This window comes from Lacerta agilis, chromosome 10, assembly GCF_009819535.1.
Source record: "Lacerta agilis isolate rLacAgi1 chromosome 10, rLacAgi1.pri, whole genome shotgun sequence".
NCBI lineage: Eukaryota > Metazoa > Chordata > Lepidosauria > Squamata > Lacertidae > Lacerta > Lacerta agilis.
In genome coordinates this window covers 9712296-9737279 of record NC_046321.1, presented here as the reverse complement: position 1 = coordinate 9737279, position 24984 = coordinate 9712296, and the positions used below count along the sequence as shown (strand labels likewise).

The 24984-nt window shown below is 42.2% G+C and overlaps 1 protein-coding gene across 22 annotated transcripts in view; it reads right to left on the bottom strand.

Annotated features, from left to right (window-relative positions):
* CELF2 (CUGBP Elav-like family member 2) overlaps window positions 1-24984 on the bottom strand; it is a 515803-nt gene that overhangs the window by 50118 nt on the left and 440701 nt on the right. For 13 of the 22 annotated variants that reach the window (XM_033161679.1, XM_033161682.1, XM_033161683.1 and 10 more), the window contains 3 exons: window positions 12117-12146; window positions 6807-6886; window positions 793-951 (listed from right to left, as the gene is read on the bottom strand). In XM_033161679.1, coding sequence (XP_033017570.1) covers window positions 793-951; window positions 6807-6886; window positions 12117-12146 — 269 coding nt within the window. The remainder of the gene's footprint in view (window positions 1-792; window positions 952-6806; window positions 6887-12116; window positions 12147-24984) is intronic. The other 9 variants (XM_033161686.1, XM_033161690.1, XM_033161696.1 and 6 more) reach the window with 1 other exon arrangement.

Here is a 24984-nt window from a genome sequence, read left to right as displayed (position 1 = left end):
ATGTTTGGCTGCAAGGTCTTAGGCATGAACCCCACAGAACTCAACAGGACTTACTTCTGAGTAGACATTACATAGGCTTGTGTTGTTAGTTTACAGAGCATTTCCCCAAATAGCCATTTTCAGAGGGAACGTTTAAAAATGAAATGAAGGCTAACATGGGAATGCATGAAATGTGCAGGATTTCAAATAGAATGGGTCTGGATTCCAAAAACTAGCCAGAATTGCACATATAATTAAGAATGTCAGGGATCTTTCAATTTCTCTGAAAGGTTCATATTCAACTTTCAGGAATATAGTTTTTGGTTGCTGTTTTTTTTTAAAACAAACAAACAAACAAACAAAATATATATGACAGGCCTGATGGAGAGACATATGCAGAACTGAGTGTTTCAGACAAAACAAAACAAAGCAAAACGAACAAACAAACCACAGCAGCACAAACCACAGTGAACCACACCATATTTGCAATTGAAATAGTACCAGTATCAAATAGATCAGCTCTCTGACACTCACACTCATATCTGCACACCTGAACATACCGCACCTTGAAAAACTGACCATTCACTCAGAATTTCACTTAAGCATCAGCAGGTGAAATTCAGATTGTGAAATGTAACCATGTAAATTTGAGAAAATTTCTCTTCAGCCCTTGCTGCCGTCCTTAACACAGTGCTGTCAATTTACAAGACCGCTTAATGAAATAGATATTCCCTGCTATGCTTAAAACATACTCTGCTAAGTATCGCAAGTTTGCTTTGAAAGTGCTCGTAATCAAATTTAATGATTACTTACAGCCAGGTACTGTGGCGTAAGTCCTCCAAGACCTGTAAGGTTCCCCCAGGTGGCAGTGTTGAGCTGTTGCATTTGTTGCGCCAACTGCTGTTGTAAACGTCTCTGCTCCTTGTCCTTTTGGGTATCAGCAAACTTGACGACTATTGGTGAAGAACAGCCCTGCGATTGGACAGATTGGTGGGGGAAAAATTCATTCTAGCATACATTTACGTGAGTCTCTTCCCCCCCCCCCCTGAGGAGTTTCCCCGCCCACAGAACCATCTTGAGATGACCTGTATCGATTTACTTGATTAAATGACTCATGTAAAGGTGTGCAAATGTTTGGGATTTCTATGCAACTCAGCAGCGAAAGAGGGAACGATTCGGATCGCTTGACACACTCTGCATTCAATATGGCACTCTTTAATATCTTTTTAGAGATAGCATTAATATATTGTTTAAAGTTAGCATTAGTTGAATTAAAATAGTTTAATTTAAACTCTGTTTTGAGGAAAAGCTAGTTCTGTTATGTATCGTTGGTTCTGAAGAAGGGAGGGGGGGAAGAAGGAAGAATGAGAAAGTTGTAGATTCCTTGTTATACTTGAACTTGTTTGGGAGGGGCAATCTGGTTAATGCAAACTATAGCTAGATGAAACTATGGGTCATGATCCTGGCTTGCTCACTCACCTTAAGAGGTGGGGATCCTGCAGCCCTTGAGATATTGTTAGACTCCAACTCCAGCCAGTCCCAGCCATCATAATATCCAGTGGTCAGGAATGCTGGCCGTTGTAGTCTAGCAAAATCAGGGTGGGGGTGGGGGAATAAAGTCCAGTCTGTGGAATACCCAAGTTCAGATCTATTAGGGAACTCTGGTTGGTTTAAAACCAGAAGTAGATGCCCCCTAGCCCATCCTCTGCTGCACCCCACAGGAGTATAAAAGAGGGAAGAGTGTGCAAGTTCAAGGCACAAGCAGGTTTGTTCATGTAAAGCTAAACCATGGTTTAGTGTTACGTTCAAAGTGCCCCAAAGGTTATACAGGCTGAAATCCTCAATCCTTTTTCTTGGGCACCATGTGGTCTCTTTTGGAAGTCCAAGGTTGCAGTCTTAAATAGTCTTAATGACAAGTACCGTAAACTTTTTAAGGATTAAGCAACAGACCATCCAAGAGAAGTTCTGTTCTTTCTTTTCACCACCAAAATAAATAAACAAAGCGCGCCTTTCTCCGAAGAGCTCCATGGTAGAACGGTGATCAATTTTACAATAAAAAATGATGAGATGAAACTGTGGCGATAATTTGCCTTGTGCAGAAGCAACTCAGCAATATGCTGGCGTTCTAATTATTATGTGTAGAAATCGATGGTTTGGGGGTGGGTGGGTGCAACCACAACTGTGCGGAAACATCCATTGATTTTAATGGCAATGGATTGCACCCTGGAACAATAGCAGTATGTCTCACAGGATCACATCTGCTTAAATGACTGTAGGGAAATGGTTTTCTCCCCCTGTTTTGGAGGTGGGGTAAGGGGACAAGTAAAAATTAGGTGCACAGAGGTGATCAAACAGTGGTCTGTAAAGATTACAGAGACGTCATCAAGGCATCATCATTGCTTCCTCCAAGTAGTTTAAAGTTTAATGGGGGGGAATGTTATTGCGTTCACCATATAAATTGAAGCTGTTCCCCCTCTTCCCCCAGTTTAAATGAAAGAATAGGCAACATGGCAAATTTGGATTCCGTTTCATGTCAGATTTTGTAGGAGATACAAGCAGTTTACTGCGTGCTCCCAATACAGAGATGAATGAATAGAACGCTTAAAATCTCTTTCAAACGAAGCAGAAATAAATTTCAAGGACAGGAATATGAGATAGCAGTTCAAGTCTACAGTCTTTCAGCTCTGAGCTCCACATGACAGCCAATATTGTATTTATGAATGCTAACTGGCAGTAAATTTTATAAAACAATATTGCAGCATTTTGTGAATCTATAATCCGACCCCCCCTCCCCTCCCCCCAGTCTGCTTCATATTTCATCAGGGCAGAATTTCAAGAGCACAAACATCACAAAGATTGAAATCATACATAGCACAGTGGCTTCGTATCGGAAAATAATTGTTATTGCCATAACTTAATTTGTTCCATGATTAAAAAACAAAAACAAAATTAGTTGCCTTCGACTAATGAAATAATTGAGCATAACTTCACATATATATCTGTCTATCACATATATATGCATAGGGGATTAAATAGCAATCCAAGAAGCCATTAATTTTTGGGGAAACTTGTTCCTATGAACATTTTCATTTTCATCATTTTGGATTTCGTGTTTGCACTGAAAAATACGTTGTGGAGTGTACTGAAGAAGTGAAAATAATGAAATCAGGGAGAGAAAATAACGTCACTATTTCAGTTGAAACCTGATTGCATAATATATAATCTTCCATTTGAAAAGAATTCTCTTTGCATTAAACATGAAATCTAAGTGCCAGCGGCATTATACTTTCTGGTTGAGTGTCCAGATTTAATATTAGCTATTGAAAGTCAACTCTTTTACCATAATAGTGTTGACATTAATAATAACCAAGGAAGGGGAAACATAATAGTATATTGACCTATACCAATATATTCCCCCCAACCCGCCATCCTATTCACTATCTTAAGATGAGCAGGTATTTCCCCATTTTATAATTTTACAGTTTTCGTCTCTCTCCATCCCATTAATTCTTTCTCTCTGTCAAATCCAGCCTTTGTGCTTTTCCTTTCAGCAGTACGTGGAAAACCATTTCTGAGCTTTCTTTCAGAAGACATTGGTATACTCTCAGGAGTTCTGCCCATGTCTGAAGATAGTGAGAAAGCAAAAGGAGAATTGACAACACACTGGAACATTACTTTAGAAATCTATCTTCAGACACGGATGAAATTCATAAGAAGGCACCAGGTCTTTAAAAGGCCATGTTAAAAATGGCACCCCATCCCATTCACATTACGTTTTGGCCAAGTTTCCCCCTTGGTTCTGAAATGGCCTTCACCAACCTGCTCACCCGCCAACATTTTGAAGCCAAAATATGGGGTGCCACCTTCCCAGACAACATCCTCCCATTTTTTAAAAGCGAGAGCATGGTGGCCTTTTTGATAATCTTGCACAATTTCGTGCCACCGCCCGCCCCCCCATGCTTTTGGGGGGCACAACACCCAAAAATGTGCATTTTGAGGTGCCACACAAGTTTACAGCCCTGAGAAAAGCATATTCTTTTGGGGGGGGGATCACACTGCGAAAAATCACGGCAAACCAAAATGACAACTATTCTCTCGCAATAAAAAACGGGATGTCCTTTTTTTTCCCTGAGACGTTTGCGGGGTATGAACCTAGCGCTCTCCAGATGTTCTGGATGATAGCTCCTACCAGGCCCAGTCACAGGTGCTGGCTAGGGCTGAAGGGAGTTGTGGAGGGAGCCAGGATGGCAAAGTTGCTGTAAGAATTAGGGGTTGTATGCCAACTTTGAGGGTGGATGGGATGCTGCAAGGAAGAAAAGAAGAGGGGAAAGTTCCACTGTGCTTTGTGGAAGTCTGTTGTGCTATGATCCTGGGCGGTTACAGGTAACTTAAAAGCCACTTTGGCACATAAGCAGTATATAAATTAATATCAATAAATGAACTTCCATACCTCTGAGGTTCTAATACATTCCTATTTCAAATCTTCTCAAACCAGGTTGGGTTCAGGAGCCTCATTAAATTATGCAAATATACCCCTCCCCCTTTTCTCTCGAGGCAATACACAATAAAATGTGTATTGCGAACATTACAAGATTTAGGACACGGAAAAAGAGGAAGGGTGTCTCAGTGAACCCTGGGTGTTTTTTTATATATGAATGTGTGTGCACAGAAACGTATTTCTATTTAAATGCAATTTAATAGGTGAAGACAACTGAGTTCCTTTCTGTGGCAGGAGTCACATCTAAAGATGTCGACTCTCAATGCCTTAAAAATGGACAGCACTGGAAAGAAAAACACATTGATTATAAAATATCAAAATAATCTCAACTAAAGTCAGGAGAGATCGGAAAGACAATAGCTTTGCAATGCCAATATCAATATCTCCGGAGAATACAGAAGACAGTGACATTTCCATGCACTTTTATATTTCTCTTTGCTCATTATACAAAGCAGTTCAATGACACAGACACACTGTTGGGATTCATTTTAGTACCCAGCATGCTTTGGGAAAGTAGAGCATTGCAAAGGGGGGGGGGAGAATATTATTCAAGGAAACTGAACAATCCTCATTTGAAAAGGAAAGAGAATACAAAAAAAGCAAAAAAACAAGTGCACATTACACCAAAATGCTTTTTTAGAGGAGATCATCAGTACACAGATACAGTATACATAATACAATATAACATGCATTCTCAAATGATTAAATTAGAAGATCCAGAATAAGACATAGTTGACTGGTGGGGCTCTTTTGTGCAAAATTCTGAAAGACGATGACATAAATCACAGACTGGGTGGGGTGGGGTGGGGGACACCTTTATTTAGGCAAGTAAACATTTTCAGTGCAAGCCAAAGATGGAGTAGATATTTGTTCTCTCTTGAGAGACTAGTAATTTTTTGCTTTCCGACATAATTGGAATTTTCATTGGGTAGCTGCAGTAATAGATGCTTGTATGCAGGGGCAGGGGAGCCCAAACCCTGCCCTTTTCCATGCCACTTGGCCAGTACAAATTTTTGACTGGAGCATGGATTGTTTAAAATAATACAGGCGAAACTCGAAAAATTAGAATATCGTGGAAAGGTTCATTTCTTTCAGTAATTCAAATTAAAAGGTGAAACTAATATAAGAGATAGACTCATGACATGCAAAGCGAGATATGTCAAGCCTTTGTTTGTTAAAATTGTGGTGATTATGGCGTACAGCTGATGAGAACCCCAAATTAACAAAATAGAAATTTCTTTTCAGTAGCACCTTAGAGACCAACTGTGTTTGTTCTTGGTATGAGCTTTCGTGTGCATGTACACTTCTTCAGATACACTGAAACAGAAGTCACCAGATACTTAAATATAGTGGGGGAGTGGGGAGGGGTATTACTCAGAGGGGTGGTGGGAATGGGTGATCAGCTGATAGGTGTGGAAAACCTGTTGACGACTCTTAACGGCTGCAATTAGTCTTGCAGGGAAAGGCAAGGGGTGAGATGGCTAAAGATAGCTTTGTTATGTATAATGAGATAAGAATCCAATGTCTTTGTTCAGACCAGGTTTCTCCATGGTTCTAAGTTTGGTGATTAGTTGCAATTCAGCCACTTCTCTTTCCAGTCTATTTCTGAAATTTCTTTGTATTAAGACAGCTACTTTGAGATCTTTTATAGAATGTCCTGGGAGATTGAAGTGTTCTCCTACTGGTTTCTCTGTCTTGTGATTCCTGATGTCAGATTTATGTCCATTTATCCTTTGGCGTAGGGTTTGGCCTGTTTGTCCAATATAGAGGGCTGAAGGGCACTGTTGGCATTTGATTGCATACACAATGTTGGAAGATACTTTGGGGTTTTCATCAGCTGGACGCCATAATAATCGCAATTATAACAAACAAAGGCTTGACACATCTCGCTTTGCATGTCATGAGTCTACCTCATATATTAAACTCCAGTAGCTAATGAAAACAATTGCTTACATAAATGGACTTTTCCACGATATTCTAATTTTTTCGAGTTTCACCTGTATGTACATATAAAGGAAAATTCAGTGTTAAATGCATACGCCTCTTTGCCAGATGGGCAAAGTGGTATTTCAATGAACTATATTATTTTCTGTTGAATGCCACCATATTGTGAAATAGCAGCAGAGAGATCATCCTACATTCTCAGGCAATTAAGGGAAGTAAATGTCAGAGAGATGGGGGGAAACAAAACTGCGGAGGGGAGTCGGCAGAAGTTTTAAGTCTGTGATTGTCATGCGTCTGATCTTCTCCGGGAGAGAGCATGGCTTTACATTCTCAATCATTTGCACAAAGATAAAACAAAGAGAGGGCAGATGATACAGTACTGTACCTCCATGGTCTGAGACTGGTGCATGGCTTTGATTGCATTCTGTGCCATTGCCCTTGTCGAAAACGTGACAAACGCACAGCCTGTGGGAACAAGGGGACAGGGAGCAGGAAAGACAAAAAAACAACAAGACAGAAGGGTTGGACGCTTGTTAAACCAACACAGTCTACGAGAACGGCCACAAGACGACACTGTTCTCCGTAGTACATAAAATTAAAATTTAAAAAAAAAAAACCAAACCGAAAAAAGAAAAGAAAAACCACTTCTCCAATTTATTTGGCTCAGCAGAATGCTGGCTCACTGATCTGACCATAGATTGGCAGGTTGGGGGGAAGAGGAGGGAGGAAAGGAAAGGAAAGAGAAAGAGAGAGGAAGGGAGGGGGGACTGACTTTGGGTGAGGAGAAAAACAACAGCAACGCATTGGGGGTATATCCCCCTCACCCTTCTAAGCAGCAGGGCTTGAAAACCGACGATGGTCTTTTAGATGTATCTCCTATTCCTTGTCGGTCGTTTATTTAAGATGTCCGGGAAATTAGAGGTTATTTGTTTAAAGCCACGGTGAAAAGACTGCTTGGTTCATGGACGAACACATGATTTAGTAACCGAATTAAGCATTGACCAACGACATAGCAAAAATTACAGTGCAGATGTGGTGGGTTTACAGCTTAAAAGTACTAGTGGGGAGGGGGGGCTCTGGTCTGCGGCTGCTGCTTTTGCAAGCAGTTACTTCACTACGAAAGTTTCAAGTTGACTACACTTTCTAAGATTATACAGGGTGCGTGGGACTGAGGAAGAGGCGTAAGTTAACATTGCTTTAAATAATTCCCAAACTTGTCCGTCAACTCTGCAAGTGTAGCGTGTTTGTGTGGATGAGATTTTGTTTTACTCACCCCAAAATAAAACACTGGTTGTAAATGCTTACCAAAAACAAAACATGACCTTAAAAGCTAATGGGTCTGATCCAGGCCATTGTCTTTTCTCAAGATGGGAGCAGGTTGAAACACATAAATAAATGCAAAGAGTTTTGCTGTTTCCTCATCATGGACAGAAAATGACAGCCATGATTCCAGGGGAAAAAAAAATAGACTGCTGCTGGACTAGGCGACTGGATAAAATGATTCTCTGAATCCCAATGGCACTTTGTCCATCTAACTAGCTGCATGGTGGCAAGCGTGATCAAACAAATGGACTGCGCTGAATGTACCTAATTTGGCACATATTTCCGAAAGAGCCTTTCATTTACAGTGTTTTGCTTCGGCGCTGCTTGCCTTGCCACTCTTTCCCTAACTCTTGGCTCATGCGTCCTTGGCCTCCACTTTCCATGCTGCCATTTTATTTTATTTTTATATATGGCATTATGATACTACTGATGACAGCACGGCACTGCATCTGATGAGATGATTTCACAAACGTGTAGAAACGAAATCATATGGGTTGCAGAAGAACAATTGTGTTAAATGACAGTACAGTGGTACCTCAGGTTGCAAACACCTCGGGTTACAAACACTTTGGGTTACAGACTCCGCTAACCCGGAAGTAGTACCTTGGGTTAAGAACTTTACCTCAGGATGAGAAAAGAAATCGCGTGGCGGTGGGAGGCCCCATTAGCTAAAGTGGTACCTCAGGTTAAGAATGGTTTCAGGTTAAGAACGGACCTCTGGAATGAATTAAGTTCATAACCAGAGGTACCACTGTACAGGTCAGGGTAGGGGAACCTTTTGCTTCTCTCCCCACCCCCCTTGAGGGTTGCATTCTGTCTGGGTTCACATGCTGGTAGTAGGCAGGGTCAGAGCCCAAATTGGGTCTCTCTTTTTCTGCTGCACCCATCTCTCTCTTTCTCTGTGGCATCCCTTTCTATCATTCCTTCTCTCCTTCTTCCTTCTGCTAGGAGAGGAGCAGATCACTCTTCCCAGTGGCTTGAACTGGTCACTTGCCAAGAAGGCTTCAGAACTGGGCCCGGGGCTGCCTGCTGTGCCAAGACCAAAGGTTGCCCACCCTTTGTGTAGGCGAAATGAAGCTGAGGACAGGGAGGACAAAAAAGAAGGAAAATGGTATTGAGAAGCAGAAGCCAGGAAAATGAAAGGATGCTGAACAGCGTTAAAACAGTGGGGGGGGGCATATACAAATGGGCTGAAAGCATGAAGGGTCCTACATCTGTACTGGGCCTGGGCAACCCTGTGTCCTTTGGTTCCTCTCTGTTTTTCATTTTTTCCAGTCTTAAGTTTAGTTCTCCACATTTCCGCATCAGTTTGCTGGTTTTTAACAAACCCCACATGAAATTTTTGCCAGCGTTTCAGCGCCAATTCCTCCCAATATACACATCTTTTGTGCACGATTTTGCCCGATGCACACATTCTTGCAGGTGGTTTTCTTCAATGTATAATGCATTTTATATGCTTCCCCCCCACTAACTTACGGATTTTTAAAATGCACATATCTCTGTACACGTCATTTGGTTGGAGGCCCGCATCACAAAATGGGGAAAGGTGTGCAAGCTTTGCAGGCTAGCTGTGTTGCGGTTTGCGTATCACTTTGGAAATCCAAACCGAACTGAATTTCTTCCCCTTCCCTTAGGTGTCCAGATGCATGTGGTTAGGGTTCCTCCACACAAAGAGGGATCCTGACTGGTCCAGCATTCTCCCTTGCGTAGAGGCTGGGTGCATTGATTGATGCCATCGTGCTGCTGCTGTGTAGCCAGCAGGGAGCTTGGCCGGGGAGGGCTAGCCAGCACAATGCCTTGATCACTAAAGTCTTTTCAAGGTGTGAGTGGATTCATGTCAACCCCATTAATGTGGATGTTTGTCAATGCATTCATTTTCCAGCCATTTGTGTGGATACATTCAATGTGCTACCTTTGAATGAAATACTGCAATTCTAGAACGCTAGATAAATGTTAATGATCTACCTATTCTACGTCTCTTGGCAGGCTAGATGATTTGATTTCAGGTATCCTGATGGTCTAATGCCACTTCCAGGGACAAGATTACATAGATATTATGCAGAGACTGAAGTTTGTTTGGATCTGTAGCTGTGTGAATGCTAGAAATGTTTTTGGAGGTCTTATAAGGACCGATTTCGGAATATAGCATAGCTTTATTCCTAACTCCTAACAAAGGGCATTTTCACATGTTCAGTCGCCAGCTTTCATGTGACAACTGATAACCAACCTATGACTGACATTGCAAACATCTAGACTCCCACTGTTGGGTGTACACGGTCAGTGGCTATTTAACAACTGCTTGCTGCAAATTTCGCTTGTTCAGATTGCAGAAGAGATCTGTGCGCCAAACATGTGAAGGAGGCACTGTGTGAATTAATTGCCCACCTCCACCCCAAACAGAGATAACTTTCTTCAGAACCAAAGAGGATTGGTGCAACTTTGATGCCTTGGAATAAGACATTGAAAGTGAAAATTGCGCTCCATGCTTGAAAACGGGTGCCATGAAAGAGCATCATGCTCATGACCTAGATGGAGGAAAAGACAACAGCTGAATGACAGGCCTTGGTGGGAAGGAATTTGTCCTGTTTGTACAAATTCTGTAAATAGGGGAGATCGATTTTAATGCTGCTCAGCTAGTTTTTCACTTTTCACTTAGCCTTGTATTTAAAGCAATAATCTGGTAGACACAGGACAGAAGAAATTGCATGCAGGCGAATGTATGGGATTTCATGGAGGCAAGTGAGCGAGTTGGAGAAAGAGATTTAGCATTCCGCCCCTTCCTCTGTTCCCAGCATAGAAATGCAGTGGGTTGCTGCAAGAGGACAGAAAACTCCGCTTGACTTCTGCCAGCAGCCTAGTAAAAGATTTTGCAGGCCAGTAAATGTCTGCAAACTTATTTTTATTAGTTAGAACTAAGGCAGACGTGTAAATGTCATTTGAAATTTGCATTTGTTCTTACGTTCCAAAGGTGCCTCCCACAAAAAGTGAATGAGAAATAGTGCAGATTCAAGATGATTTCACAGCAATACTGAGACACACTAAAAACTTAGCTATCATAGCTTAGCCTCATTTTGCCTGTGATCTCTAATGACTTTAAAAGTACATTGATTTTTAAAGCTTTTTTTAGCCTGGCATTGTTTGGAAACTTGGGTTTTTGTTTTGTTTTGAAAAAAACAACAACAGCATGTTCCACTCAATTTCATCCAAACATCATCATCATCATTATTATTACTACTGCTGCAACTTAAAAGGTTTCCAAATGAAGCAAATCTAAATACACAGACAAAGGCTGAAGCACATTTTCATTATAGACCTGAGGCATGAAAGTTACAGCAAACCAAGACTATTTTTTTAAAGTTTCAATATTCTTGCCCCTGTGATCAATCAGCAAAACGAAGAATATATTTTACAGTCAAACAGACTGTTTCATGGAAAGCAATATGTGAATCTAAAACATTGCTGGTTTTAGTTTTGTTTCTGTTCCATCTACCTGGAAAGAATATCAAGTCAAGAAGGCATTAACATTTTAATTGAACAACATAATGGTCTGGTACAAATGCAGTTCTGCCACCTTGCAAACCATAGCTTGCATATCAGAGCCAGTGTCGGGTATGTGCCCTCCCTCTTTGGCCCACTGGAGTGCCTTGACATTTTACACGAGTTGGCAGTGTATAAACACTACTATTTATAAATAAATAAACAACCAACCAACCAACTATGGCCAAGCTTAACCAGGTGTCTTTTTTTACCAGGGTTTGAAAAACTATTTCAAGCCTTGGTTTCAAATTCTGGTGAAAAGTGGGGCTCCTATACCATGGCACTAAGCAGTGGTTAAGGTAAAACAAGGAAATGGAAGGGAGGAGTGGATTTTTTTCACTGGAAAGTGGGAGAGGTGTATGCATTGCTGAGATTGGCTCTCAATTTGTAAACTATGGTTTGCAGTATTATGCCCACTCTGGATCACAGAGGAAGCAATGTTTGCTTGAACATTGCCTACTATGACATTGCCTGATTAAATTCTATCAATGCATTTTAACATCATACACTGCATTTTATTGCAAACATTAAAGTCCTCAGCACCAGGGAGGACAATATCCATGTAGGAATAAATGGCATAGCTTAGTACTATATCATCAAATTTGAATATTAAAATTATTTACTAAGAGATTATGCTGATTTGTATTTTTCTGATGCAACCGATCAGCTGATGATATTTTAACTGTTTAGACACATGACAGGTTTCTGCAGGTATAATCCAGGAAACATTTTTTGGGGGGGAACAATTAAAAATATTCAAACAAATTAACAAACTTTCTATACATAATTCTAGACAAATAGGTGTAGTAGTAAAATGGTAAATGGTCTACAGTACCTCGGCTAGACTCCATATTGAGGCTGTGCACTAAAATTAAAGAGGTCCAAATTTACCATCAGTCTCAAAATCATCTATCTTTAAAACATTACTCATTATAAGCAGATAAATAAGGGTTACCCATCTTCATTCTCTCAGCTGCAGCAAAGTCGTTACACAAGATAAAGGCTTTGCTGCAGCAGCTCCCAAGTTATCCAAGCAAATTGTCCCCTATTCCCCCATCTTCCCAGGCTTCCCAGTTCTGCTCTCTGCTCCTTGGCGTTTATGAACCAGCTAGGCACTGCAGTCTCTTACGTGGGCTTGCCCCCTCCGTTCGCTCCTCTACAGAAACAAGTACAATTCTGTATGGTTTCCTTAGAGCAATGGTTCTGAGCAGCAGACTTTGTACCATTGATGGTAGGGTGCAATCACCCACCAAAGGCCACTCAAGAAAAATGAACTCTGACCGCACCTCCGCTCGTCTCATCTGCAGCCCCATGCCCCGGTTTTCCAACAGGTGGAAGGAGTAAATAATATCTCTATCCCAAGTCTTCAAGAGCGTGGGGATTAGTATTCCCTTTATTCAAGGAAGGAAGTGATGGGTACATGGAGGAAGACAACAGCAGCATGTGGAAGTATATGGGGCAGGGGGCGCGTGTGTGTGGAGACAATGAAATGATTTACTGGAAAGGAAACAACGTTGGAGAGAAACATGTTCAGAACAGCATGAACTTGAAGTGCGTATTTCAATGTATGCACTGACAAAACAATTTTGCACTAATTTTGTGCTGTGCACAAGCTTTTCTGAAAGATAAATACACCACAAGGATCTGTTTAATTAAAAACAAAAGACTAATTCAGATGCCTTTACACAAAGTAGCCTCTAACAACGTGGATTCAAGAGGTATAATGTTCCTGCAAGTCAATTCTATGTCTGAAAATGTAGCACAAAATGGTTAAACTCTCTTATCTCATTCAGCTGTAACATGGTTTGAAGTTGTAGGATATTACTGTAAACACAGTGTACAATAAGAATGTATAAGGTACAAATGGCACTGAACGCTGGAGTTGGTCTTCTCAGTGGCAGAAAATGTAAGTGAAAAATAAAGGATTTGGTTTTGGAAAACTTCTGTCAAAAAGCCACAATCCACACATGGGCCAGATCAGGGAACATCTGAGAGCTGGGATACATGTTCCAGCATCCACGTGGGAGACACTTGAAATGCTGTCCATGTAAAAGCTGCCTCGCTCTGTGGCCGCAACAAATGCTGTGGCTTACAGTGCAGGTTGCCACTATTATGCAGAGAATGATCAAGGTAACAATGGACATTACTGGTGAATAATATGTGCCCACTGCCCGCAGAGGTCATCAGTCACAAGCTCTTCCACATGGTATCCTGTAACATGCAAGCCAGACTGAAGGTTGGTATACCAAGCTCCAAGAACCAGCCTGGGGCACATCTTCCTGACAGGGGGCAGCTGTAGCCTGAGATCTGCTCTGGCAGCTCCTGACCATGTTATACCTTTCCTATGAATGACAGTCAACATGTGGGACACAACTTTAAAAGAGGATAGAAAGCATTCATAATAATAATAATAATAATGATAATAATAATAATTTATCTGTACCCCACCCATCTGGCTGGGTTTCCCCAGCCACTCTGTGCAGCTTCCAACAAAGATTAAAAATACATCAAAATGTCACACATTAAAAACTACCCGAAACAGGGCTGCCTTCAGATGTCTTCTAAATGTCAGGTAGTTGTTTATCTCTTTGACATCTGAAGGGAGGGCAATCCACAGGGCGGGCGCCACTACCGAGAAGGCCCTCTGCCTGGTTCCCTGTAGCTTTGCTTCTCACAGTGAGGGAACGGCCAGAAGGCCCTCAGAGCTGCACCTCAGTGTCCTGGCAGAACGATCGGGGTGGAGACGCTCCTTCAGGTATACTGGGCCAAGGAGGAAGTAATTTGTTGAGGAAATAGTTACTCCAGCTATTTGCAGAGGATTTTCCTTTTGCCTAGGAATTTCGTTCCATGGCAAAATTACACGCAATACTGGGGCACAGGTCTGCTACTCAAGATGACAGCACTAGCTTGCGACCCCTCTGAGCTCTTCATAACATCTGATGGAACATATCTCAGTGGTCTCAGGTTCAATCCTCAGAATCTTCAGGTAGGGCTAGGAAAGACTCCTGCCTAAAACCTCAGAAAGCCCCTGCCAGTCAGAGTAGGCAATATTGAGCCAGCTGTCCTGACTAGGTATCAGTCAGTTCCCTATGTTCTTCCTATGTTTAGTCTTACCTGTGCTGTTACCCCAGGCCCTGCCTTCAGCCAGTGGCAGCCAATGATACAGGGATGGAGCCATGATACAGGTAAGGTAAAGGTAAAGGGACCCCTGACCATTAGGTCCAGTCGTGTCCAACTCTGGGGTTGCGGTGCTCATCTTGCTTTATTGGCCGAGGGAGCCGGCGTACAGCTTCCGGGTCATGTGGCCAGCATGACTAAGCCGCTTCTGGCAAACAGGATCAGGACATGGAAATGCTGTTTACCTTCCCACCGGAGCGGTACCTATTTATCTCCTTGCACTTTTGACGTGCTTTTGAACTGCTAGGTGGGCAGGAGCTGCGAATGAACAACGGGAGCTCACCCCGTCGCGGGGATTCAAACCGCCGACCTTCTGATCAGCAAGCCCTAGGCTCTGCCGTTTAACCCACAGCGCCACCCACGTCCCTATGATACAGGTACATCTAACTGAATCTTATGGGGAGGATGGGCTGTTGCTTTTGGCAGCAACCCCATGTCTTGTATGGCTTGTAATTCTGCCCTCCCCACTAGCTTTCTTAGTATATGCCGAGCTGGCCTACAGAAGGCTTTAGCAATGTGCAAAACGATAGCGAATCATTAAGGTACAGTTTATGCATCCACCACAATTTCTACTCAGTAATAACAGAGGCTGACTCCAGACTGACACTGTTTTGCAGGCTGGATTCAATGGCACATTGGCAGGTTCCAGATGCACAGTTAAAATGGAGTTGGTGCTCTCGAGGCAACCATGCTGCTGACATCAAATTGTTGTGAATATGTTCGTCCCCACCTTCAAAACTGAAGGGATTCCCCCAAATTCACACAATTTGGTGTGTGTGTGTGTGTGTCTCAGTTGGTTCAATCTTAGATTACTCCCAGTTTTCAAGAATTTGCAAATACAGTGAAAATATATTTTGCAAACTTCCCTATTGAACTTCTGTTGACGCATGTAATTTCTGTGCTTCCTTTATTTTATGTAGTAAAAAGCAATCAGTCAATCCTCTATTTATGCTTCCTTCTAACATGGTAAGAAGACCCAAACTAGATGAGTCTTTAAAAAATGCACCTAAAGTTTGAGGGCAAATGCCAAGGGTAGAGTGCTTTTTAAAACCCTGAGCTTGCAAACTAGGGTAGGGCATAAATCTAAATAATAATAATAATAATAATAATAATAATAATAATAATAATAATATTGCGCAAATAGCCATAACGCCAAGCGGTCGCTGGAGATAAAAAGGGCAGCCTGGCAGCTTTCCGCCCATTAATAACATTTACCGTCATGCACATTAAGACATGGCTAATCAAATCTCATGCTTCAACGTGCAAACTGCAAGAATTAACCAATATCTTCCTACTCACACACATTAGGCACCAGAATGTCTACACCACCTCATGCTTTCCTCCAAAGCAGCAAGTTTCGGAACAAGTGGTTCAGCTTTGCGTTGCACAAAATAGACCAGCACCCCCACCCCCACCCCAATCTGATGTCCTCTAGATGTTTGGACTACAAGTCCCATCAGCATCTTCATGGCAAGGGATAATGGGAGTTATATTCCAAAACATCTGGAGGGCACCAGGTTGGGGAAAGCTGAAATACTGTGACCTTTCGTTGAGCAAATGCCTTAGGCTCAAAGCATCCAGTTTTCAGAATGAAAACAAAAATGTAGAGATATGGGGGTGGGGGAGAAAGTAAGAAGAGCCCGCTAGATCAGGCCAGTGGTCCATTCAATCCAGTATCCTGTTCTCACAGTGGCCAACCAGATGCCTCCACATTGGGGCAGGGAGACATTTTCAGTCTGAGGGCCGCAATCCCTCACAGGGAGCTGTTGGCGTGGGGTGTAGCCTAGAGAGGGGACATCACCCGAGAGAGTCGCGAGGGCTAGTCAGAGAAGCCTGCATTTGGTCCTCAGTTTCCTCAGCCCTACTCTTCGCCAACTGGTGATACCAGTTCTTTGGAAGTCCCTCCCAAAACACACCAGGCACCTATAATCTTCCCTCGTGAGTCACAGACCTTTTTATTCACTCAGGTTTTCCCAGTGGAGCATCATTACTCTTAATTTGTCCACAGCCGGCACTGTGATCATGGTGCAACTTGTCTTATTCTGTTATTATTTTCATATCACGCACCTTCCCCCCCCTTTTATGCCACATGGATATTGCATTTATTTATTTACTTGCAGTGAGTGGAATAAGTATTTGATCCCCTATCAACCAGCCAGATGTCAGGCTACCTGGTATCTTCACTGTATGTAATGAGCTGAGATCAGAAGCACCTGCTGCAAGGGAGAGGTCTTACCTGTAATCCCAGCTCGTTACAGTACCTGTGCAAAAGACACTTGTCAACAGAAGCAATCAATCCAGCAGATTCCAAAGGAGCCAACCTGACCAAGACCAAAGAGTTGTCAAAGGATGTCAGGGACAAGATTGTAGACCTGCACAAGGCTGGACTGGGCTCGGAGGCGGAGGAAGGTCAGGTGGTACCCGGTGCGGAAAATTTCTTGTCACCTCCCCCATTGATCTCCCCCCTTGCAAAAATGGTTTTATGTTATTTCATATTTTCTTACAAAGGAATAATAACAAGTAATACTAATAAAAAAACTTTTGTTTATATCCCGCCCTCCCCGGCCGAAGTCGGGCTCAGGGTGGCTAACATCCGATACATAGTTCCAGTTACAGGTAGGTAGCCGTGTTGGTCTGCCATAGTCAAAACAAAATAAAATAAAAAATCCCTTCCAACAGCACCTTAGAGACCAACTAAGTTTGTTCTTGGTACCAAGAACAAACTTAGTTGGTCTCTAAGGTGCTACTGGAAGGGATTTTTTATTTTATCAGATACATAACATTGGTATAAAATCAAACAATAATTAAATTACCTCCCAAAAACATCTCAAAATCAAATTAAAGTCTAATTAGATGGCTTTCCACAGGGTTAGGGTTGGGAACAGTAAGTGCTCCACTGAACTGAAATTTCAGCCTTCACGACATAGGAAAACAGCCAAGTGAACAGCTATTTTGGTGGAGGAGGGTCAAGATATTAACCGATATGCATGAAATTTCATATATAGCTATATAATCCCTAGTATAGTAAGATAAGACCTTTGGAGCAGGCATTAAAAAAAAAGTTTTTTATGAACCGCCCTAGTAGGGGGCAGTAATTGTTCCTTGATAATTTGTCACCTCCTCCATTATGGAACATGGGGCGGTTCGCCCCCTATGCCCTGGACCCCTTGCTACACCCCTGACTGGGCTACTGTACAATAAACCTACCATTAAAATTATGGACTGGTCCTTTCTTCGTCAGAGGGCAAACAGGCAAATTTAGCAGGGGATCAGATACTCCCCCCACCCTCACTGTAGCTTTCTTAAGCATTGTAACCTGACACAAACCCTCTGAACAGAGCAGGCGAAACATGCAAGTACATACCTAAAATGGCTTGAGATGCTGAAAACACACGGCGTATTTATCAAAATGCAACCAATCTTTCTATCAGGGCTCTCTTTTAGTAGCCGGGGTTATTGATCCAGATTAATCAACTCTACTTTTGGAATGTCACAGATTGCTAGTAAATCCTAAAGTGAGTGAACTTTCACTATTTTTCTGTGAGACTGCCTGCCAGCTGTCCAGAATAGATCAGTGTTTGACTGGAGAAAGGTTTCCTCAAAGCAATTTCCTCCTTGCAGACTGGATCAGAAAGAAGCACAAGGGCTTGTCACTGAACAGATTTAGAGACGCATCTATTACACTTGTCATCTCAATTGAAATGGTATCTTAACTCAGATTTGCCATTATTCACCAGTACTGCAAGCAAATTTCAGTAGCTGCAAACTGATAAGGCTCCCCCACTCTATTTCATCCCCGCTTTCCATACACTGTTCTCTGGGAGCTTGCTGAGAAATATTCATTTGGCAAAAGAATGGTTAGGGAGGCACAAAGCGGTCTGTTTCTTGTCTGTATCACTTCTGCATATTTCACCCTAAATATCTATTCCTTCCTCTCTCTCTTTTTGCATTAATCTGCACATTTAAAAGTGCACAGAATGCACATTTAAGTACTATATTTAAACATATTTTACCTCAACATGCACATTTCAAAATGTAGTTCTCTAGATTTTTTTTCAGCTGAGATCTCCATCAGAATGTTCAGAAAGTTTGAAAGTCGGCAGATAACTAAATTCTGATCAAGACATAATTACAGGAGCTGTAGAGGGTTTCAATTTATACCGGGATTGGCAATGAATGAATTTCTGAAGCAGTCCTAATATTTTGGGGGGTGGGGGGGTGGGGGTGGGGGATTACTTTTGCTTCACAGCAGGCTTCCTTTGGTCTCTTAGAAAGGTGCAGTGGGTTTCCTCAAGTTCAAGCATGTTTATAATATATATTTTTTTAAATCACCAATGTATTTTGGTTGTTCAGAAGGTCACCAACCTTTGCTGAGCAAATCTGTGTCGTATTTATGGAAGCCTCACCTATCACTTGATCCACCAAGTAAGCTGCTTTGGTCTTTAGAGTCCCCCCTCACTGGTTCACCAAAATCTGAAGGAGGATCACGGTGTGTGTGTCCCCCCAACTTCCCCCAAGTTAATGATGCTTGGAAGAAACACAAATGTGTTATGACGTTATGCTACACCATAGTTTAGTATGACAAAAACAAGCTTATCTGCTCCCCCCCCATCTCCAACTTCTTCACAACTGTGAGCAACAGTCTGAAAGCTTTTGATTCTGACTACGACACGGTGCTTCATCCAAACCTTAAACTACGGTTAATGCTAACAAAGATGTGTTAAAACACGTAACCTGCATTTTGCAATCAAGTTGCTTCAAACAAACTGTAGTTAAGATTAAGCAGAGTTCATCAGGTTCAGAGAACAAGCAGCGGTTAACCTTAACTGGAGGAAAAAGCTTCCAGATTCCTCCTGGTAGCGATGTTTGAGGCGAAGGGGGAATCTATGTTTGCTGTGGCTTGTTCTCATAATGTTAAACTACGGTTTAGTGTAATGTCTGAACTGAGCCACAGGATTCCGTTACCTCTTTATTCAGAACCATCCTACTAAGTTCAATGGAGTCAGAAGCATCTCGCTAGCTTTTGGGGGAAGTGGGGGGGGGAGGGCAATTCATGCCTTGAACAGTTAGCATTTAAAATTATTAGTCTGAATTGTAGCAACAACCAACTCTGGAGCCAGTTTAATATCAATAGAGTGAGTTCCCATCAGTGAAGTAGGCTGCCACATTTCCAAGTTTCTGGACAGTCTTCAAAAGCAATGCTAGATCCCTGTACGTTTTATATAAAAGTTACCAAAGCATAAATCACACAGGCCAGGTTTTCATTGCCTAGCAATGATCACAGCTGTTGGACCAGTGTAAACACTTTGCCATGACTACGATATGAGATTCTAAGATCTCTGCAAGGTCAGAAAATACCCCTAAATCTTGCACCTCCAAGAGATATGTGACTCACACCCCATCTTGCACAGAACTGTAAATTCCCAGATCAGTTGGGTCCCCATAATGAATATCCCCCTCTTGTTGGGTTTGAGCTTCAGTTTATTCGCCTTTATTCAGACTGTCAACATCTCTAGGCACCTGTACAGATCTTTTACCACTCACGTGGTTCCCCTGAAATGGGGAAACAGAGCTGAGCTCAACCCACATACTCTACCCTAAATCACAGGCAGACCTTTCCGTATGGCTTCATAAAAAAAAACATGGGTGAACCTTGCCAAAACTCACAGGACAAGCCCCATCAGGCAGAACAGTCATTTCCCCAGGAGCCCTAATTGATTCTGCCTGAGAGGTAGGTTCAAAATAAACAAGCACATAACAACAGATGAATTAATTTACTCTCTCTACCCTTCAAAGAAAGCATTTTTGGATCAATTTAATAAACAAAAATAGCTGGCCACCCACCCTCATCATGCCCCATCCCAAGTAATATTAACAGCAGCAACAGCAACACCAAGCATCTTAGCTAGTTGCCTAAACCTGCATTGGAAGGGTGCCCTTCTTCCGGAGGAAATTTCAAAATGTTTGGGAGCACGGCGACATGGCTGGGCTCCATGCTCCAATCATTCTAACAAGATGCACAGATGGAGTTTGGCACAAAGGCTCCCCCAGCAATTTCAAAACATGAAAGGCGTGTGACTTGCGCAGCCTTCGGTTCCATCCCCGAAGTGTGTGCTGCATGTCTCTCCCAATTTGTGCATCTATTTGCTACCCATACATGCACATGCACCAGTTTTCAACAGATGCAACATTGTGATTGCTACCAGTTGTGCTGTCTTTGCTCCTAAGCCACAAAAGTCTGTACGGTTTCTAGGCTTTCATACATAACCCAATATGCTCCCTCTATCTATCTGTGTGTTCAATCAAGAATTTGATCTGGGCTGTGCAGAGAGGAGGACCCAGAGTAATAACCGTCATCTGGCCAATGCACTGCACTGCTACACTTCATCAGTTTGTGGCTCATTGTGCGATTGCAATCTAGGGACGAATCAACACACACAGCCAAATCCCATCATTTGCTGATGGCTCACAGTGGTCAGGGACTCTTTCATGACTGAAACAACATGAGCTTAACCTCTGCCAGACAAGTGTATAAACCCAGGGTGCTGTTTGCCTTGTGAAATAACTCTTGCAGGATTGAAAACACTTGACTCTCTATTGACTACAATTAAAATAGAACTAATTGCCCAGATACCTGCACTCATCCATTTCCAGCTTGCATAGTTAATCCAATTAGTCCTATTAACATGAAAAAATTAAATGTTTAATTTGCTTTCCTGCGGTTGGTAGCTGGGGCTATAATACAGCTTGAGCTGTAACTCTATATATATAAAAAAGGATTTTCTACCAAATTTATTTTGGCTGCACGTTTATTTTTTTCCTGGTCACAGGGAAAGACCATTCAACCTCTCTTAAACCCAGCTGTTCCTCTGAAGAGCACAGAGTATCTTGATATATAGTTCCCAACCTTCTAAGGCTGGGAGCACATCTGAAAATCTTAGAACCTCTTATGGCCATCACAAATAACGTTCAGAAGCCTCATCCCTCAAAGGACAGACAAAACACCTAGAACTTTGAAGAAGGCTGCTTTGGGACATAACTATGACCCATAATTTGAGTATAACAGCCATATTTCATGCCGCACAGAAGGACCAGACAAGTTGAAGAGTGCAAGTCCGTAGTGCTTCATCATGCATTGTCCTTCTTTGGCTCCTGAATTTTTGGGACACTGAGGACAAACAAAAGGAAATATTTCTTTACACAGCATGTAGTTAAATTATGGAATTTGCTACTGCCAGTGCATAGTTGTGGCCACCAACCTGGATAGCTTTACAAGGAGATTAGACAAATTCATTGAGACTATCAATGGCTGGGGATCCTTGAGGGATCTTTAGGTATTCCTGATGGCTCTGCTACATCCCATATCTATATCTTGCAGAACCCTCAACTCACTCCCAAACCCAGAAACCTCTTGATTGAATTATTGCTGAAGACTTTGAACGTCAACATTTTCCTTTATCAAGTCCAGAGGATATTTCTGGGAGACTGTACAAATAATGGCAGTTATCATTCCAGCCTGCCACTTGGGATCTTACTGCCCTGTCTGCCTAGAGGTCAAATTCCTTCCCTGAGAACTTCTGTCCCTATTATGATTTCTCCTCAGCACTTTAACTGCTCATTCCTGCCAACTGTTCAGTGGACAAATGCAATTTGAGCATTAACTAACCAGCCTGTTATATTTCTGGTTAAGGTCTTGGCATACGGTCTGGCCCATAAGGACCACCCCTGCTGCTATGAGTCACAAGTTTCCGGTCCCAGTTGTCATCCCTGCAACTGGGTTTCTTATTATTTTCTCTGCTGTCCCATCCGTCTCTTTCATTGTGCCTCGAACTCAGACCAAGTTTTCTAGAGTTACTTTCTTCCAGGGATGATGTTCCGGCATCCTGTGGACAGTTCTATTAAAACACAGGAAGCTGGCTTACACTGACTCAGAAAACACTGTTCCATCTTGCTCAGTATTGAGTGAACCAGCTTCACTCAGAAGTGAACCAACTTGCCAGTTGAACCATATTCCAATGGACAGGACAGTGTCCTCTACTAGGGATGGACATTGGCCTTTCAAATTTCAGCAGCGTCCTGTTCAAGGCAAAAATTCAGTGCTCCCCCAAACCTCGTCTTCCAAATATGTCATAACTACGATGCCCTGCAGCGCCAACCTCGGCTCGGTGCCCAGTGCAGTGGAACCAGTTGAGCTGCCCTAAACCTTCCTCTGCCTCTACCACACCCAAGGGCAGCAGGCTAGCTGTGGGAGTTCAGGGCAGGCCATATAGCACACACAGTTCTGCCTTCCAGCAGTGGGGAATGGCTGAAGGGCTGGGGAGGAATGGCTGGCTGCCTCACTCTGTCTAATGGTAGCGCTGGCACTGTGACGTAATCTTCTGGCACTGAAGATCAATTAAGAAAAGTAACTACATGGAAGGAGTGTTTCCTCTCCCCCTTGGTGCCCTGAAGTTCCCTGTGTCCATCCTACAGCAGTTCCCTGGGTCCATCCTACACCACTCAGAAGGGCCCCTCTGGAGAGGCTTGTGGAGGTCTCAGCAACTGGCTGCAGGGTTCCTCACATATGGGATTCCCAGTGTATCAATGTGCCAATCATTTGGCAACATACTGGGTCTTACTTAGTCATTACAGTGGTACCTTGGTTCTCAAATGCCTTGGTACTCAAACAACTTGGAACCCAAACACTGCAAACCTGGAAGTTTGTGAACTTTTTTCAGAAGCCGAAAGTACTCCATTAGTTGGTCTCCAAGGTGCTACTGGAAGGATTTTTTTTTTTTTGTTCCAATTTGAGTGTTATGCTTCCTATTTGAGTGCCACACTTCCGTTTTGGTCTGTCTGTTTTTGCTATTCATTTTGCGTTTTTGTGTCTCTTTTTTGTTTGTTTTTGTGATTGTGTGGAACCCAGTTCAGCTACTGATTGATTTGATTGATTGATTGTGTGACTGCAGTACATTGTTTATTGCTTTCATTTTATGGATCCGTGGTCTCATTAGATAGTAAAATTCACGTTAAATTGCTGCATTAGGGGTTGTTTTTAAAAGCCTGGAAAGGATTAATCAATTTTGCATTACTTTCTATGGGAAAGCGCGCCTTGGTTTTGGAACGCTTTGGTTTTGGAACGGACTTCCAGGACGGATTAAGTTTGAGAACCAAGGTACCAGTGTATTGGCTATGTTCGACCTCCACTGCCAGAGGCAATGCACCCCTGAATGCTCATTGCTGAGAATATCAAGTGGGGAGAGGTGTTGCACTCAGGTCTTTTCCCCCCATAGAATCATAGACTTGAGGGGTGGAAGGGACCACGTGGGTCTAGAGATGTGAAGGCCCGAAAAAAACCCCCAGGGAAATTCGGAAAAACATGTTTCCCCCCGGTTTTTTCCTGAAGCCTTTTTTGTTCCCCCCCCCGAAAAATTGGAAAAATCGTTTCAATCCAAGCAAACATTCAGTTTTTAGAATTCCATAATAATTGTGATAATGACAGACACAACAGAATAGATGCAGAAGCAGAGGCTGAAACTGATACTGATCATTACAGCTCAGAAAATGATTCTGATTAAATTTCATGCCCATTCAATGAAAATTAGTCCCACTTCCTTCTTCAGTTCTTTTTATGAGAATGTTTTTTTAAAAAATATTGTGGAGAGGAAATATGAGTAGTTGTTACTTCCAGATTTTTAAAAATAGTTTTGTGGAGTTTTTTGTTTTGTTTTTTTGTTCCACATAAACTAGTAAACAGTTCAGGAGATTGTTGCTCCATTTGTTACAAATACAAATAAATATTATTTTAAAAGTAAATTCTGTTTGTAATAATTGTTTGGATACACTATATTTTTAATATGCTAGTTGTGATAATTTTATGCCCATTAAAATTGTCCATAGTTATATTTTATGTTTCTAAAGAAACAGAATGACTTTCAATCTGGAAAAGAAAAAAAGAAGTGCTAATGTAGTATTTTTTTTTCGATTTCCCCGAAAATTTCCGTTTCCCCCCAGAAAAAAACTGGGGTTTTTTCAGAGCTTCAAAATTTCTGAAAATTTTACATCTCTACGTGGGTCATATACTGTAGGGCAACTGCCTGCAGTGCAGGGCTGCTTTGCCCCACATGGGGCTCAAACCCACAACTCTGAGATTAAGAGTCTCATGCTCTACCAACTGAGCAATCAACCGGGTCCTCCTTGTTGGTGTCCCAGTTGGCATCTGGCTTTCACGTCCATCTTACATAAACTGCTTAGAGGTTTTGATGATTAAGTGGCACACAAATCCTGTATCATTTATTTAATTGTAAACTATTTAATTCTGTTAAATAGATTAAATAAACAGAATCGGGTTGGCCGTCATGAGAACAAGATGCTGGAATAAATGGGCTTTTGACCTGGTCTAGCAGCCAGGCTTTTCTCATGCTCTCATTGTTTGTCACCTCCCCATTCGTGCTTGAAAATCCTCAGCCTGCACCTCCAAAATCTATTCTGCCAGTGAAATAACAGCAAACCTCATAGAGAACAAGATTATAGATACACAGAAGCTC